At 32.8% G+C, this 17,142-nt stretch overlaps 1 protein-coding gene across 1 annotated transcript in view; it reads left to right on the top strand.

The window, feature by feature from the left end:
* The window catches only part of ca (RCC1 and BTB domain containing protein claret), a 99,689-nt gene extending 83,941 nt beyond the window's left edge, over positions 1–15,748 (top strand). Inside the window, exon 19 of the mRNA XM_072523079.1 lies at positions 1,771–15,748. Coding sequence (XP_072379180.1) covers positions 1,771–2,056 — 286 coding nt within the window. The 3' untranslated portion in view covers positions 2,057–15,748. The remainder of the gene's footprint in view (positions 1–1,770) is intronic.
* The last annotated feature ends 1,394 nt before the right edge of the window (positions 15,749–17,142 follow it).

Genomic DNA, 17,142 nt, shown 5'->3' with positions numbered 1-17,142 from the left:
AAAAACGACTTGTGAATAAACTGGATAGTTACCAACCTTGCGAACAGGCAGGGTTCCGCTCCAGATACGGAACAAATCATCATCTACAAGCTATTAAAACGCTAATAGAAAAGTGCACAGAATACATCAAGCCTATCTTTCTTATATTCGTAAACTATGAAAAGGCGTTTGATACTATATATCATCATAAATGCTTCGAAACTTGGCTGACTGCCGCATCGACTATCGATATATTGCCTTGATTAAAAGTATCTAAGAAACTGGTACAGCTTATGTCCGACTTCATGAAGATACCAAAAAGTTCCGAATAGAACATGGAATTAGACAGGGTGATACTATCTCCCCGAAATAGTTTACAGCTGTACTCAAATAATACGTTCAAGCAAATGGTACAAGAGGATAATATGGGAATTAATATAAATGGAGAGGATCTAAACCACCTAAGATTTGCCGATGGTATTGTTATAATATCTGATAGAGTTGATAAAGCTACAAAAAAAGCTACTTAAAATTAACACCTCAAAGAAAAAATTTATGGCCAACCTTGTAGTCAGCGAGAAAATTCATTGAAAGCCATAGCATTGACCAAGTAATAGCTTACAAATATCTAGGGCATGAGATTCGCTTAGGCCTAGATAATGAGACAACTAAAATATAAAGAAGGATAGGTCTCACATGGGCTGATTTTGGTAGATTGAACATCATTTTCAAATTTAAGATTCCTCTTTCTTTAAAAAGAAAGGTTTCTAACCAATATGTTTTGCCGGTCCTTACATATGGACACTAACTCTGACAAAAGGAACAATAAATAAAATAAGAGTTAACACAATTCGCTATGGCAATGTTAGGTATTACCATTAGAGATAAAGTACCAAACCTAGAAATAAGAAGAACAGGAGTCACGGATGCAGTTGAAAAAATAACCATGGCTAAATGGGCTTGGGCCGGACATGTTGCCAGATTGACGGATGATAGATGGACCAGAAAGATTCTTGAATGACTACCAAGACAAGAGGCATATCGAAACAGAGGACGACCACCGACTAAATGGATATGATCTAAAGCGAATCGTCACAAATTTGAGATGCAACAAGCTCAAGATCTAAATCGGTGGAAAATTTTACGGGAGGCCTACGTTCAGCAGTAGACTAATATAGTCTAGTTGATGAGTTACATCAACAAACAGAATTGTCCAATTTAAAACGATACTAATCAAGATTTGTTTCCGGCTACACCAGGGGAAGTGAGTTTAGTCTTTGTGCAGCATTCAGTCTGAGTGATTATAAGAAAGTTCATTAAAAGAAAATATAATTGTTTACTTGTTGGATTACAAAAAAGTATATATTTTCTTTCAAAGGTACTCTAAAATTATCAAGTTCACATTAGAAATAAATTTGCTTGCAAATCATTAGTTTTCTATAAAGGATTATTTACAAGCGAACAATTATCATTAAGAAAGATTTTAAACATAAGCATTTAATTTAATAATTAATTCTTTCTATATAGAAACAAAAACAAAAGATTAAAACTCATCGTCATTTGGAACGGGCATTAAATGAATTACATTATTGCGAATGTATAAAGTCAGACATCTAGCAACTGAGCCAGAAATTTCTCCATTTATCGGTCTTCATCTCCTCTTTAAGATTTCTGACTGTCGTGGTTCGTCGTTATATTGTTGTGTCCACTCTAACCTAATATTACTCAAATTATTATATCTAACAAATTAAACAAATATGTTTTATCTAATATCTATACTATATTTTACAGAAAAGTCTACGTTTCGGAGAACCACATCCTGATGCAGAACATTCTACTAAAATGTATAGAATTTTGGCTTTCCAGTAATCTCCCAGTGCCAGTACTCGAGAATATCCTCCTGAAGAACATGGATAAGTACTTCTATCCACTTTCTATACTGCTATTTTGTAAGAATTTCTGCAATCCGGAAGAAGACGATGTTAAACCCACGTCTTCTGGTTTTTTGAAAGAATTTTCGACCAAGTTTTGCCTTCAGCTGTGTTCGATGGTGTTAGAGAACGTCGACAAGGCGTAACCGTTGTTACGTGAGAATTTTTTAATTTTTGTTTATTTTTAAGAGAGTTTTACGGTAGGATGTGAAGGTGGTTTCAAAAATCTATAAAAATATTTTTCTAACTATAAATGTTATTCACGATACACACAAAACTCAATCTTTGTCTATATTAAAATATTTACTACTGCGAAAATTGTTAACATTATGTCAAAGAGTAGTATTACAATCGTTTGGTTGTTTTTGCTTTTTAATTTTTTTGATTACTACTTTGAATTACTTTTATGTTGTTAATGCTGACCTAATACTATAAAACAAAAGGTGTGTTATTCTCGAATGAATGGATCACAGCCGAGATGTCTGCAGTGCCGTACCCTAAGTATGTTATTTAATGTGCTGGGCGCAAAAGATGGAGAGACAGCCTTCCATAGAGGTATTAAAACGCCAATGAACAAGCAGAATTGCTTATAGAGATGAAGGCGAAGAACTTGCTGAGTTCTATTGTCTACTAACGTCTGAACATAAAATCGTCGGAGTAACTAAATAGGTCGAAAATAGAAAACCACCAAAGTTTTTAGGAAGGACAAAAACTCTGTCCTTTTTTACCTTTCCTCTGTGATTTATGGGGGAAATTATTTTTCTTAATTGAATTTTCAATCGAGTAACTTTCTTAATTATACACTTTTGGAAAATTAAAAACGTGGCCTGAATAAAATAATCTAAAATAATTTTATTTCTTGATTAGTGGTATTTGTAATTTGTGTAGTTTTTTACAATTACAATTACAATTTTTTCTTTACTATTAGACAATTCCAGAAATAACTGTTAAAATAGAAACTTTGTTGGCACAATAACACTATACACCAATAGTTATTGTGACACTCATATTTTTAAATGGTCTTCTATTAACTTCTAAAACAACATCTAGTACAACATCTGATATTTGTTAGTTTTTTGTATCAGCATGAGGATGGTGGAATGCAAATTGTTGACTCCTGAATTAGGCGCAGAATAAACATTGTTTAAAAGAATACTTTTTATAAGAAGGAACTGAAAAAATGAAAATTATAATTAACAGCTTATTTCCATTATATATCACCGAGTTACAGAATATTTTGAGAAGGCGAACAAATAAAGAAATGTATTGATTATGAAAGGGATGTATGGAAAACCAATAATTACGGCAAAAATACGAACCCAAAGGGCTAGATGACTTGGTCACATTATACGAATGCCAGATAATCGAAATGTTAAAACAATGCTGAAAGAGGGAGAAATGGGGGAAAAAGAAGAGGACGTCCAAAGAAGAAATGGTTGGAAGCAGTAAAGCAAGATTTGTCAGAAATAGGCGTGAGAAATTGGAGAGAATAAGCAAGGGACCGGAAAATGGAGGGAAATAATAATGAAGATAAGTTTTTGGAAGCCAGTTGCCTACAAGCCTATAGCATTGTAGTATTATCACCGAGTTACACTAAATGCAGACAACAGACAACTCACAGTTCATTGTTGCAGTATTGTTGAGTTTTGATATTTCCTTAAATTAATGTATAAAACTAAAACTAAGCGAAATTAAATACATTATAAAACAAGTCTACTTATATGCAAAGTCCATATCACTTTTCGCATTTCTTCCGTATTTAAAATTTCTTCAGTTCAACTGTTATAGTTGCTATTTAAAAAAAATGGGAATCCCTGTCTATAGCTCTGTTCAATATCATTCTGGAATACATAATGAGAAAGAGTGGACAAAATGGAACAGGTATTCTAAAGACATAGAGTTGTCAAATTCTAGCCTAAGCTGACGATGTCGTAATCCTAAGAAGATCCAGGAACATATTAAAAAAAGTATGCAGCACTTTCAAATTTACCACAGACAAAGTAAACCTAAACATCAATGAATAGATGTCAAAATACTTGAAAGCAACAATAACACAATACGGAGAAAATTAGTTAAAAATTACACTTATCTGGGAATACAGGTAAACGAAAATGGAAAAGAAGAACATGAACTAAAGGCGAAATTTTTAATAGGAAATAAAAAGTTGCGGCGACACTACAAGAGGTACTTACATCAAAAAATGTTAAAAAAGGAAAATTGCATATCTATAAGACAGTGCTGACACCAATGGTGTCATGTGCAAGTGAGATTTGGACTTTAACCCAAGCAGAAGACGAACCAAACATATGGGAAAGAAAACTTTTAAGAAGAATTCTAGGAGGAGTCAAAGAAGGAGACTTGTACAGAAGAAGAACTAATACTTCAGTAATGAATTTATAGGGAGAACCTACAATAGCACAAGTAGTCACAGTAACGAGACAAATGGTTAGGTCATTTGGAAACAATGAATGGCGAGAGGGTAACAAAGAAATTTAAACAGTTGGCAGTTAAAAGAAGAGTAGGACGACCAGAAAAAGATGGCTCGATGAGATGGAGAAGGACCTAAAAGAGAAAGAAATTCAAAACTAGAAAGGGAAGACCAAAAGACCGAAGAGAATGGAAGAGGATTGTCGAGCTATGTGACTAAAAGGCCTGCGTTACATTATAATATTCATATAATAAATTCATAACTCCCAAGTAAAAAATGCGTACTGCTTATATACAACTCTTAATCATAAATCTATACGTAATGCTATACCACAGACAGCAAAAACTGTTTTCGAATTTTATAAGATTTATAGTTTTGTAAATCATTATTAGTTTTTATTTTGCCGTGTCAGTCTATAAATAAATGTTTCTGTAGTGTTTTTTTAATTATATTTTATTATAGTATATATTGTAATTTATTTTGTAATGCTGTTTATTAATAATACATCATTTAACACTGATCCTTAATTAAGGGTTATTAGGGTTATTAGATATACGCTTGTTTAAGTTGAGAATTTATTGTGTGAATATAGTAATTTTTTGTATCGAAAACTTTGTGGTAAAATTATCGAGAGAATATAATCTGGATGACAATCGGTTAGATTTTTGAAACTACCTTCTTTGTTTATAAATACTAGTCAAAAATGTTCGATAGATCTCAATACTTGTTGGATTTAGGTTGCTTTTACGTTCTATATTTTAAGTCTTCCTGGTTAGGCCTTAACTACTAGCTTTTGGGTAGAAAGTAGACATCTTTAAGATTTTCCCTATACTGTTTATAAACTTAAACGTAGAAACGTATTTCAGGTGAAAGATAAAACGTACAATATATATAAAAACCAGTATTTTTACGACGTTTCGGCAAGGTCGCACTTGCCATTGTCAAGTCAGGTAGTAGCGCTTCTCGCTGTTGCTTGAAGTTAACTGACTCTCTCCTGGTCGCTGCGTTTAGTTGTTATAGCCGCAAGGCTTCTTGTGATTGGTCCTGTCCGTGTGTAGGTAGGCGGGGTCCTAATAGTCGGTCTTGTGGTCTGATGTATTTTGGACTTTTTCTTTAATACCGTTTTCCATGTTGTTGGAAGCCTTTGAGCATCATCTCTTTGGTTTATACTGTTGGGATTTTTTTCCTTCCCGAGACCCGCTGATCCGGGTCTTTAAAGAGATCCGTATTTCCAATTCCTATTGACGGTGGCTCGATTTTCCAATCTTCAGAATTTCGTTATCAATAAAACCTCTTTTCCTGTTGACATAAATCAATCTCTAATTCCTCGTGAAAAGTCTTTCATAACACCTGGTATATGGCCTACCCAAAATTCACACAAAGCCGATATTCCTCTACGTCCCATTTTCAATGCATACAACTACCATACACAACCATTGGTCAAGTATTTGACCAAAACTCTACAACTTCTCGCCGAAATAGGTTCATCCTTCGTCAAAAGTTCTTTTCATTTTATCGAACTTCTTAAATAATACCCTATCTCACTGTCAGACATTCTAGTAAGTTTTGATATCGTTTCACTCTTTACAAACATTCCTATAGACGAAACTCTGATAATTCTAAAAACTAAATACAGTATCCAGCAAAGCCACTTATCTCCAGAGCCCCAAATGGGCTCCCTACTATCTCCAGTAATTGCCAATATCTTTATGGAAGTCATTCCATACATTCGCCATTTGGCCCCATGGCGGAGATGCTTTGGTGTCTTTTCAAGCTCATCTGAATGGTATACATCCTAGTATTCAGTTCACGATGGAGGTGGAAACTGATTCATCTCTACCGTTTCTCGACGTTATTATAAAGAAAAACCAATCTCAAGGTTTTCATCACTCTGTTTATCGAAAACCCACCCATACCAATCGTTACTTGCATGCCAACTCTCATCAGCCACCTTCACAAAGTAATTTAGTCATTAATACCCTTTTCACCAGTTCAATACGCCTTTGCGATGATGTAAGTAGACCCGCTGAGCTGTCTAGTTTAAAACAAGCCCTCATCCAAAACAGTTACCGCGAAAATCACATTAATAGGAGCATCCACAGACATCAATATCCCACTTAATCTCAACCCAGACTTAGACCCTCATACGAAAGCTTTTCTTCCTTACATCAAAGATGTCACTGACAAAATCGACAATATTCTTAAATTCAGAGGAATATAGACAATATTTACCCCCCAACAAAAACTTTCATCTCTTGTCCGATCAATCAAAGACAACATTCCAAAAAAAACAACACGGAGTTTATGAGATTCCTTGTGCAGACTGTCCCCGTTCTTATATAAGCCAAACAAAACGTAGAATCCAAAATAGAGGTAGTATTAAAATTATAGAAATTATTGAAAGGTCACGAAAAATCCATAATCTTTGAGTGTCACTCAAATGCTGTTTGATTATTAAATTTGATTCATCGTACTTAACTTTAATTTGTCTTATAAAAATACCGCAGTATGAATATACCGCATTTGAATCGTAAAACTGAAGTAACACCGAAAATATTGTATCTTATATATATATTTCTAATATTAAAAAAAAAACTTTTTATCTTTCACTTCATTCTATTTGACACTATGACATTTTCTCTACATTTCTTTAAATCTGTTCTATTTATTCTGATACATGAATCTATAAGCACAAATAATATACATAATCATTTTGATAAAAAATTCATAGTTTTAAATAAAACAGATTTCAACACAATAATTCATATAAGTCTACTTTTTTAAAAATTTATATATACAGAGGCCATTTTTCAGAAACAGATTAAAAAGTAACTATTAATTTAAAAGTAATTTTGAATAAGTCTAATTTAATTGAGTACGTTTATATAGCTACTACAATTTTCAGTTGATATAAAAAAAAATTGGTAGAAGATTAGAACCCCGATTATCCAGGTCCAAAAGCAGAAACAATATCGCGTAATAAAGCAGTAATTTTCTGTTAAAAGTCGGTACGAATAAAATGTTATATGATTAAAAATTTTAATTTTTATTTTTCATAAGAAAACATATTTTGTATAACTATGGCAACACTAGTTAGAATTACCCATCTTGTGCATATGAAACGGCTATCATTAGTGTCATTTCGTGTTGTTTCATGGTCTATAATGACGGTGGATTTTAAAAATAAGACATATTTTAAATGAAATTTGCATAAAAAAGTATGTTTTCCAGCAATAATAGTCATCAGTAAGTGAAGCAGAATTCATTGATATAAATTTCATACCCGTAAAGATCATACCCTCTTACTACACTAGTACCGATTATTGCAATTTTTTTAATAATAGTTACATTTATTATAGAACCTTAAAGGCTCCTGGATGCTGCACAAATGCGGTATGAAACGTTAAATTTACCGCAACTAGGTTTTAGAAGTACTTTTGAATCTTTAGTTTGGCGTGTTTTGTGCCATTTAATAAAAAATAGCATTTTGTGCAATCTATACAATATAGGCAAGACATTAGTAAAACGCAGTGGCCGGATCGATGGGTATATTGGAAATGAAAAGCTACGAAACCTAAAACTTACCACTGAAAATAAACTGAAGTAACAGTGTAAATAATACACAAAACTTAATTTAAATTTGCCTACTGTTATTAATAATATATAAAATAACAAACGGCAGAATGATAATAAAATCAAAATAGTATGTATACTCGGTCCACTAATCCCAGTTTAACTTTTGTAAATTTATCAATAATCATTTTTGTGGAAGTTAGTTACATTTTGAATGACTGGAAGTGCCTGAAAACTAACAATTATTCACTACTAACACATGCAAAACAAAACAGCGTGAAACTACAAATCAAAGATTTATTGTTTATATTTTTGAAATTGTATAATAGAAAGATAATATAATAGAAAATAGAAAGATTACTTGCAAAATAGCTTTCAGGCTATCACCATTTGTTTGGTGTATAGTAAAACTAATTACCACCAATCAAAATTTATTTATTTACACCAAATAATGTATTGATCAAATGAATGAGTAATAAATTCACAAAAAAGTGTTGCCCGATTTTCAATAAACAATGAGATTCATTTCGAATTATTACTTTGAGTTTGAGATGTTAATATTGAATTGTATTCATTACTTTAAGTAAATATTAAGTGAAATGATTTCTCAGCGTTCCTTACAATAATTGTAAGTTGACTACATTTGGCGCAACTCAACGACTGGAAATTATTATCATTTTAGTAGATTTTAATATTTTTAAAATAAAACAATAAACAAAAATAAAGGATCATTATAATAATAATAATAGTCTCCCGTTTTATACCGCTGCGCGGCTTTGGGAGTATAGCACTGTAGTCCATGTAACATGGCCAGTGCTACGCTTCAACCGCCTATTATTACCCCTGGTTTTACCCAAGGTACTCATTTTATTCAGGCTGAGTCTACCTGGGGCCTATAGACATTTTTAAAAATGTCTAGTTGTTCTTGCCGGCGGTAGGATTCGAACTCCGGACCACCGGCGTGCGAGGCAAGCATCCTACCGCTTGCGCTACGCAGGCCCTAAGGATCATTGTATTAATATAAATTATTTAAAAACAAGAAGAGCAAGTGATTTTATTCGTAGAAAATTAGGCAAATGTAAAATTAAGAAGCTGTTATGTTATATCAAACGTAACAAAATGTTTAACTGTTTCCCTTAAGTTTATTTTCAGTGTGTAGCGATATGAAATGAAATTTCTTCGTCTAATACTTTTTGAAAAGAATCCTGATAGGTGTGTTTACCCTAGAGAAAGGAAGTTTTCAAATCGTGTAGCCAAAAAAATTAAATCATACGAGATAAAATATTAAACATTCTGAGACAATAAAATATCCGCTAAACCACCATTGTTATGTTCAATAATTGTAGTGGCTAATGAGTGGTTAGTGCAACATAGGCTCCATCAAAACATAATATCTAAAGAAGATCTCTCCATTCCCCATTTCAATGTTTCCTTTAAACTAATTTTAAATATTGAATAGTTGTTAGGGTGATAAAACAATAATCTGTTTCTGAGAACGTAGGAAAAATTATTTTAACAGGTTTAAATGCTTTCTAGGCTTTACATGTCTTCACTTATTGCATTTATTTAAAAATATGTCGTAATTTTTTCTACAAAACCCATGATTAATCAGAAGTATAAGGTTAGTGTTTATTTATTTGCTTTTATTTAAGTCATAGCACAAATTATTACTTTAAATAAATAATTTTAAAGAATCTGTAGAAATAAAAGAATATGACAGTAGATTTAAATCGTAGAGGTTTTTAAATAATAGATGCTTTTCTCATTATCAAAAGCCTTTTTATGTATAAGTTTCATAATTTATTTATTCCACAATAATATAAAGTTTTATCATATTTTTGTCTCTCTTCTTTTTCGGTTTGAGCTCTATTTTGGTGTACCGTAAATAAACTAAAATATTGCATATTTTATTTTCAGTATTTTAAATATCATTCACTTAGCCATTTAACATTATTAATAATCAAATTAATTACAAATTTACCACGTATTCTTCTTCTTAAAGTGCCCTCTGCTCAGTGGAGTTTTGGCTACTTCATATGCAAACTTTTCTGTCTTCAGCTGTTCTTATTCGCTGTTCAAAATTTAGCTCTGTCCATTGTCGGATGTTTCTTCTTCTTCTTAGTGTGCCTCATCCTTTAAGGACATTGGCGATCATTACGGCCCATTTTACTCTGTTGGCAACAGTTCGGAAGAGTTCTATTTTCTATTGTTGTTTTTCCACTGCACAGCTTTAGATTTTTCAGACAAGATGTGCGTCGTCTCCCTGGTCCTTTTTCTTTACACTTTCCCTTGTATAACCAATCGCATCAACTCATATTTTTCATTTATTAGTATGTAACCAAAGTAGCTTATTTTTCTTCCCTTCATAGTGTTGAGTATTTCTTTTTTCATCTTTCTTAATTATTCCGTGTTTGTTACGTGTTGTGTCCATGATATTTTCCACACTCTTCGATAACACCACATGTCAAAGCTGGCAGGTCTGTTTTCAGTTGCGTCCGTAATTGTCCTGGCTTTAACTCCATATAAAAGGGCAGACAATACGTAGCATCTTAATACTCTAGTTCAATTTGTATTCCCAGTTGTCCATTGCATACTACTGCTTTCATCTTCTGGCCATCTCAATGCGTAGTTTTATTTCAAGGCTACGCCCCGTTGTTCATGTAGCTGACATCCCAAGTAATCTGGGTATTTTCTCTAAAGCTTTTACTTTAACGTAGATTGTTTTGTCCTCAATCTTGTTCTTACTGACTAATCACGATTTTTGTTTTTTTTTTGTGTTCACAGCCATTCCATACCTCTCGCAGTAGTGCGATTAATCAAAATTTGCAGCCCTTGTTGTCCGCAAAGAGTATTGTATCGTCTGCATATCTGAGATTATTCACCAGTGTTCCGTTAATTGATATGCCATCATTGACGTCTTTTAGTGACGCTTTAAACAACTCTTCTGAGTACATATTAAAAAGTAGAGGGGATAGTTCACATATTTGTCGTACTTCTCTTCTTATATGTATCTCTTTAATGATACTTGAATAGATACTACCTGAAAGAGATTTTTCAAGGGCACTGTGTAAGCTTTCTGTTGATCAACCAATAACAAGTGTGTTAGTAGGTTTCATGTTTTCCTTGTCTCGATAGCTTGTTGAAGTGCAAATGTGTTGTCTATGTATGATCTTCCTGCGCGAAATATATTTTGCTACTCTGTTCTTTAATATATTGCCATCGCACTGGTGACCATTAATCCTCTATAGTTAAAGCATAGTCTATTATCTCCCATTTTTTAAATTGAGCTGATTTACCCCATATTCCTTCTTCTTCTTCAAGTGCCGTCTCCATCAATGGAGGTTAGCGGTTATGGTGGCAAACGTTTGTCTATCTTCAGCTGTTCTTAAGAGTTCCTCAAATCCAAGTCCTGTCCAGTTTCTGATATTACGTAACCAGGACAATTTTTTTCTTCCAATTCCTCATATTACCTTTATTCCTTACCTTTATATTACCATTCTTCCTACCCCATATTCCAGTCATCTGGAATATCTTCTCCTTTTAGACATTTGTTTAGTGGTTTAACTATCAGCTCAAGCAATACATCTGGCCAGTACTTCAGTTCAATGTTCTTTCATAGTTATTTCTTCTACTTGGGTATCACTTATTTGGTGATCTATATTTTGTAATGATTTTCCCAATCCTTCATATCTATCAATTCTATATTTGACCCTTCCTTTGCTTCTGTACGAATAGACCTTATAGTCGTCCAAGCTTCACTTACTCTTATTCCTTCTATGTACCTACCTCTTTCGGCACATTTTTTTCCACATTTCATTCTCATTTTCACTTCTTTTTTAATTTCTCTATTTAACTCACTGTACATTACATGATCTTCTTCATCTTTTCAATAACCACTTCTGGTATGCTTCCTTCTTTTAATCTACTAAAGTTCTTATATTTCCTGGCCACGATTCTATGTTTTTGTCTGATATTTTTTCTTGGTATCCTAATTCTTCGTGGGCGCCATCATGAACACGTTATTTGATTTGTCGGTACATATCTTCTGGTGGTGCATCCTCTCTCTGAATATTCAGAAGTTTCGTGGCCAATCTCAGTTTATGTGAAAAATTGGTCGGGTCATGTTTTAGACTTCCTAAGTTATATTTTCATTCACTTAACATGGTTCTTACTTCTAGGGTTTCTGGCTGCTGTCTGTCCTTCTAAACTGTATTATGACTTTTGCTATTACTAGGTGATGGTCCGATACACGGTAAAACCTCACATCTGTAATGTGTAATTGAGTCGTTTGGGGTTGTATCACATAGCCAATAATTGAGCTTAGATTTTTTGTTTATTATATCCACGTAAATTTATTATAAATTTGTAAATGTCCCTATGCTGAAAAAAACCATTCATTATTTTGAGTGAGTCTCTGAGGGGCATTCTATTTCAATTCGTCACTTCTTCGCTATACTTGTCTACCACAAGACATTTTCTTCTTTTCCTACTCATTCATGTAAATCTTCTAATATATTGGTTTCTTTGTTCTTATTAGCATGTGGTAATATGCCTATCAGATTAATTTAGATCAGCTTCACTCAGAGCCCTCCAACAATTATATTATGCTTATTCTTCTTTATTTCTACTATAATTATTTGCTCATCGATATTTCTTCAACTACTGATGTTATTTCTAAGACTTGCGTCTGAGAAATATGCGTGTAATTTCCTACTTCTTCAGTTCCGTGTCCTTTTTCTTGGCCTCCATGCTCAAATATTAATTTCTCTATTTTTAAGTTCTTTGAAGACCTCTTTGTTCTAAGCCTTTGTGTATATTTCATGTTGCCGTTTTCATAGTGCTTTTCCTTAGCGTTCGTTTTCATTAAATCCCTTTGTGTTTCAAAACTTATTGAAGATATTTTTAGCATATATTTTCGTTTAACAAGTAATGAGTTACTCACCCATTGCCTCAACCCAAGGACCAGAATTTTATGTCGGACTTTATTCCCCTAGCCAATAGGTACCAATTTTCAGGGACCAGAAACTCGCCTCTCACCCTCATCAGTTTGTTACATATCGTACACTTATAGTACGCCATATATCTGCTGATTACGCGATACCTTATGCCTTTGAGAACGTGGGAGTAGGATTTACTGGTAGAGCTGACTTCTATTAGGAACCCTTAACTCATTCGTTAAAAATGGGCATTTCTTAGAGTTTTAACATCATCTGGCCATCGGCAACCCATCTAGTCTCCAAGACACTTTACCTAACCAAACCTTACCTAATTTAACCACCTTTTCAGTATGTGCTCTTTCAAATAATGAACTTGTAAATTTTGTAAATTGGAAGAAGCCGAGAATTTCTTGCAGGACGTTTTAGATCCATACTAGAGCGAAAAGCAGTGTAAATATCATTCCGACATTAAAAATGATTCATAAGTCAAATCATGCTAAATTATTTATTGTTTCATTATTGCTATTCAATTATAAAGGCAACATTTGAACATTATCGTATCTGTAGTAAATTCTAAAATGCATAAAACACTCCAGTCAACAATATTTAGCAACATACAGAAAAAAAATGAAGACCGGAAATAAAATATGCAATATTTTAATATTGCATTCCAGATATTCTAATTCATTAAATACACTTTAATTTATTATCGAAATTCGTCTTTTATTTAAAATTTTTTATTGATAAAAAAAGTGGGGAGGTACCTACTTGCATTACCAACTTTACCTTCCCAACAAAATAATTTGCTGTCAAATTTAAATTAAAGAATCTATTTTTTAAAAACCTTGAAAATATATATATGTTCCTTCGTAAAAAGCTTTACGTATAATTAGTTTCGTTGAAATGGTTTTTGTAGAAAATAGTTAAATATCCGAGAATATTATTGTGACTTACAACTCATTTGTGATTACAACTTTGTATTTCATGATTAAACTATTGAAGTTCTGAGGTCACGCTAGTTGTTTGAATTTAATAATTCTTTCAATAGAAACAATAATTAGATTCACAACCTCATAAGTTAAAATAAACTCTATCGTTTTAAAATTAAACAAAATCAGTTGATAAAACATAGGTGGCGCAATAGAGATTAATTGATTAAGTTTTTTTATAAATGAATATACAATGTATGTATTAATGTACAATGTATGTTTAATATTTGTAATGTTTATGGTAAACAACACTAAAACAGATTCACTATTTAGAACATGTGGGTTACATATTTGCTTATATCTGGACATGCCTATTCAAATTGCATACTTGTATTCAATTGTAATGAAAATGGATCTTGCGTCAAGATTACGCTCAGAAAACGATTTTAATTAACGCTACAAAAATAATAGAACTATTGGATCAATTCGTGATAAAGCGCAATACTTTTTTCTTCTTTATTTTGGATGAGAGGTACAGAATTCATCAGTAACTGTTAATATATTTTACAAAATATACTTGAGAGTTTTAGTCGAATCGAGAATAGTATGACTTATTGTCCATGACTGTCACCGAATTTTGTTAAAGTTCAGTAAAAACTACTCAATCGTCCATTTTTCTAATATTTAAGCCGCCATATTCTCATAATAATCAGCTAGGGACTGCTTTGCTTTTAGCCGACGGTATACAAAGCCTTAGGTAAAAACGGATCCATAGGTCCAGCATGTAGAATTATAGTTTTGCACCTCTAACAATGAGTATTTAAGCAGATTTTTTTTGCTTTAATCCATCCGGCCATAGTGGATGACATCGTGGGTCTCCAACTGTATTTGAAGTTCGTTCGAGATAAACAATTTGTTAAGAATTATATGACCTGAAACAAGCAGCATATTTAATCAATTTGCAGCTTCTGTAGAATTTTCAAAAACGGATTACCAGTAGTAGTATAAGAACTACATTGTACAATTAGCTTTCTAGTTGAAAGCTAATTGTAACTTTCAATTAGAAAATTGTCGTTTTCATTTGTTCGCAACAATCGTTTATGTTGTTGTATGTGATATTGTGGGGGTTTTCTGATTTTTACAGGCTCTGTGATAGAAGAGCACAGTAAAGTATGGTTTGGTCGAATGTCGGCACCTGAGTAAGTCCTTACCGATTTTATAATAATAGTGCAATATTATTTTTGATTGATAAGAGCACGGGAATTTAAAAACTAGCTATATTAGTATGAGTTTTGCCTAGGTAATAAATTAAAAGTTTGCTTAAGATTTTATTATAAAAAGTGTTTTATTAAAATAAAAACATACCTGAAAAACTTTGTGGCACCAAACCCATTATATTGATGTCCGGTCTCTAATTCGTCCTAACTGTTCTGTAGTTATTTAGATCCCTTTGTATCTGTTCTAAGACGAGATGAAAAATTTAAACCATTACATTGATTTATATTGGTTCAATTATTGCAATAATTGCGAAGCAAATTATAATGCTTCGATATAATTTATGTCTAAGCAATCGCAATAACAATTTTGAAAACTAGATTTAATTTTATTAATTATTCTCGGATATAAGAAGTAGACATCGTGACACTCTCATAGATATTCCATTTTAATATTTTATTTCGAATTTATTTTTGTGTACAATAATTTTAAAAGTTGTGATTATTTAAGTTAGACATACGTCTTTTTAATTAATAAACTTAATATCATTTTGAAAAATATAAAAAATGTGTTATTAGCAAGAAGAAACCGTTCTTTTCAAAGTTAAAATAAATATATATTCGATGTTTTTTAACAATGATTCTGTTTACTGGTTATTAAGACGGAATTTGATATTATTAAGTTTGTACCTGCTGTGTTGTTATTTTAATTACGTACCCATATATACACAAATTGGATAGTTGTATTTTTAAAAATAAAAAATATGTATTCATCTGAATTAGTTTTGAAATATTACATTATACATTATACCGTATACCCTTTGACGCGCCTGAAGAGTATGAGTTTCAAGAAAGAAGAAGAAGATTGATAATAAACGCAGTAAAACATACCAGAGCATAATAAATGAAAGTCTAACCTGTCCAAAAAATTAGGAAAACATTTCTGTATGTCTTAATCATTTTAATAGATCTGCAATAAAACGACTACTCCTACTATTATTCAAACTTTTTAAAGTCAAATATTTTGATTTAATAAATTAACACATATAGGCATATTAAGAAGAAATATGACATATATTAATAGGTGAAACACAAAGATAGACCATCAATTATATCTTAATCGTATATTCTAAAACCAGAAATTGCTCGATCAAACCTTTTTTCGTCTTTTTAGGAGAGAGTCATGCTAAAACAGACCCTCCTCCTTCCAGAAAAAGAGGAAAAGGAGGCTTCCTTTTCCTCTTTTTTTGGTCGCAAAAATTGGTTTTTTTAGAGGAACCCCGTTCCAGATAGCGCGTGGATGACCCCCGTACTTCACCACAGTCGGACTCGCTTGTTCGCATCTTATCAACACGTATTCACTGTAGCTTCAACTTACATCTTTCCCTCTTACTTTTGCTGTTGGTCCAACTGTCTTTCTTTCTCTTCGTTTCTTCTTGATTACTGCACGGATGTAGTTGTGTACACTAGTCTAACCTGCATCATTTTCAATAATTCTCTCAATCATTTCTCTCACTGTCACAAAACACACACTTGTCTCTCTTTCCATGTTGCTCCTTTCTACTATCCATCTGTTGCACTCCAACATCGTATGTGTCACATTGTCCGCAGTAAAGACATTCATCCTTGTCAGCCTTTCCAAACCTCGAGAATCTAGAGAGAAAACACAGTGGGTGCTCACAGTCGCCTGTGACCACAGTCCACCCAATCTCTTAGATTCGGGATCAGCATCTTTGTCCACTGTGCCACATCCTCCGTGTTTCTCCATTATTTTTGCCATCTTTCAATTTCGACAGTTTCTGTCTTCTCTTAGCCATAGTAAGGTCTAAGTTTCTTCTCTCATAAGCTCTTTACTTTTCACTGCCAACACATGCAAAGGAGCACATTCAGACCTGTAAGCGCATGTCACTAGCATGCGCAAAATATCTAATTTCTAATGTCCATCAAACCGACCATCTTCTCCTACAACTACAAGCTATACTGGAATCACACTATGCTCATATACTAACCAGTGGCACATAATAGACCGGATCTCATTCTAGATAATAAACTTACTAGACAAACAACATCAATAGATGTGGCGATACCTAACAGTAGTAATCTGCGTGCTAAATACAACGAAAAGATCGCCTAGTACAGAGATGTGATACA

This window comes from Diabrotica undecimpunctata, chromosome 2, assembly GCF_040954645.1.
Source record: "Diabrotica undecimpunctata isolate CICGRU chromosome 2, icDiaUnde3, whole genome shotgun sequence".
Taxonomy (NCBI): domain Eukaryota; kingdom Metazoa; phylum Arthropoda; class Insecta; order Coleoptera; family Chrysomelidae; genus Diabrotica; species Diabrotica undecimpunctata.
The sequence above is the reverse complement of the archived record's forward strand: the minus strand, read 5'-3'. Positions and strand labels throughout refer to the sequence as shown.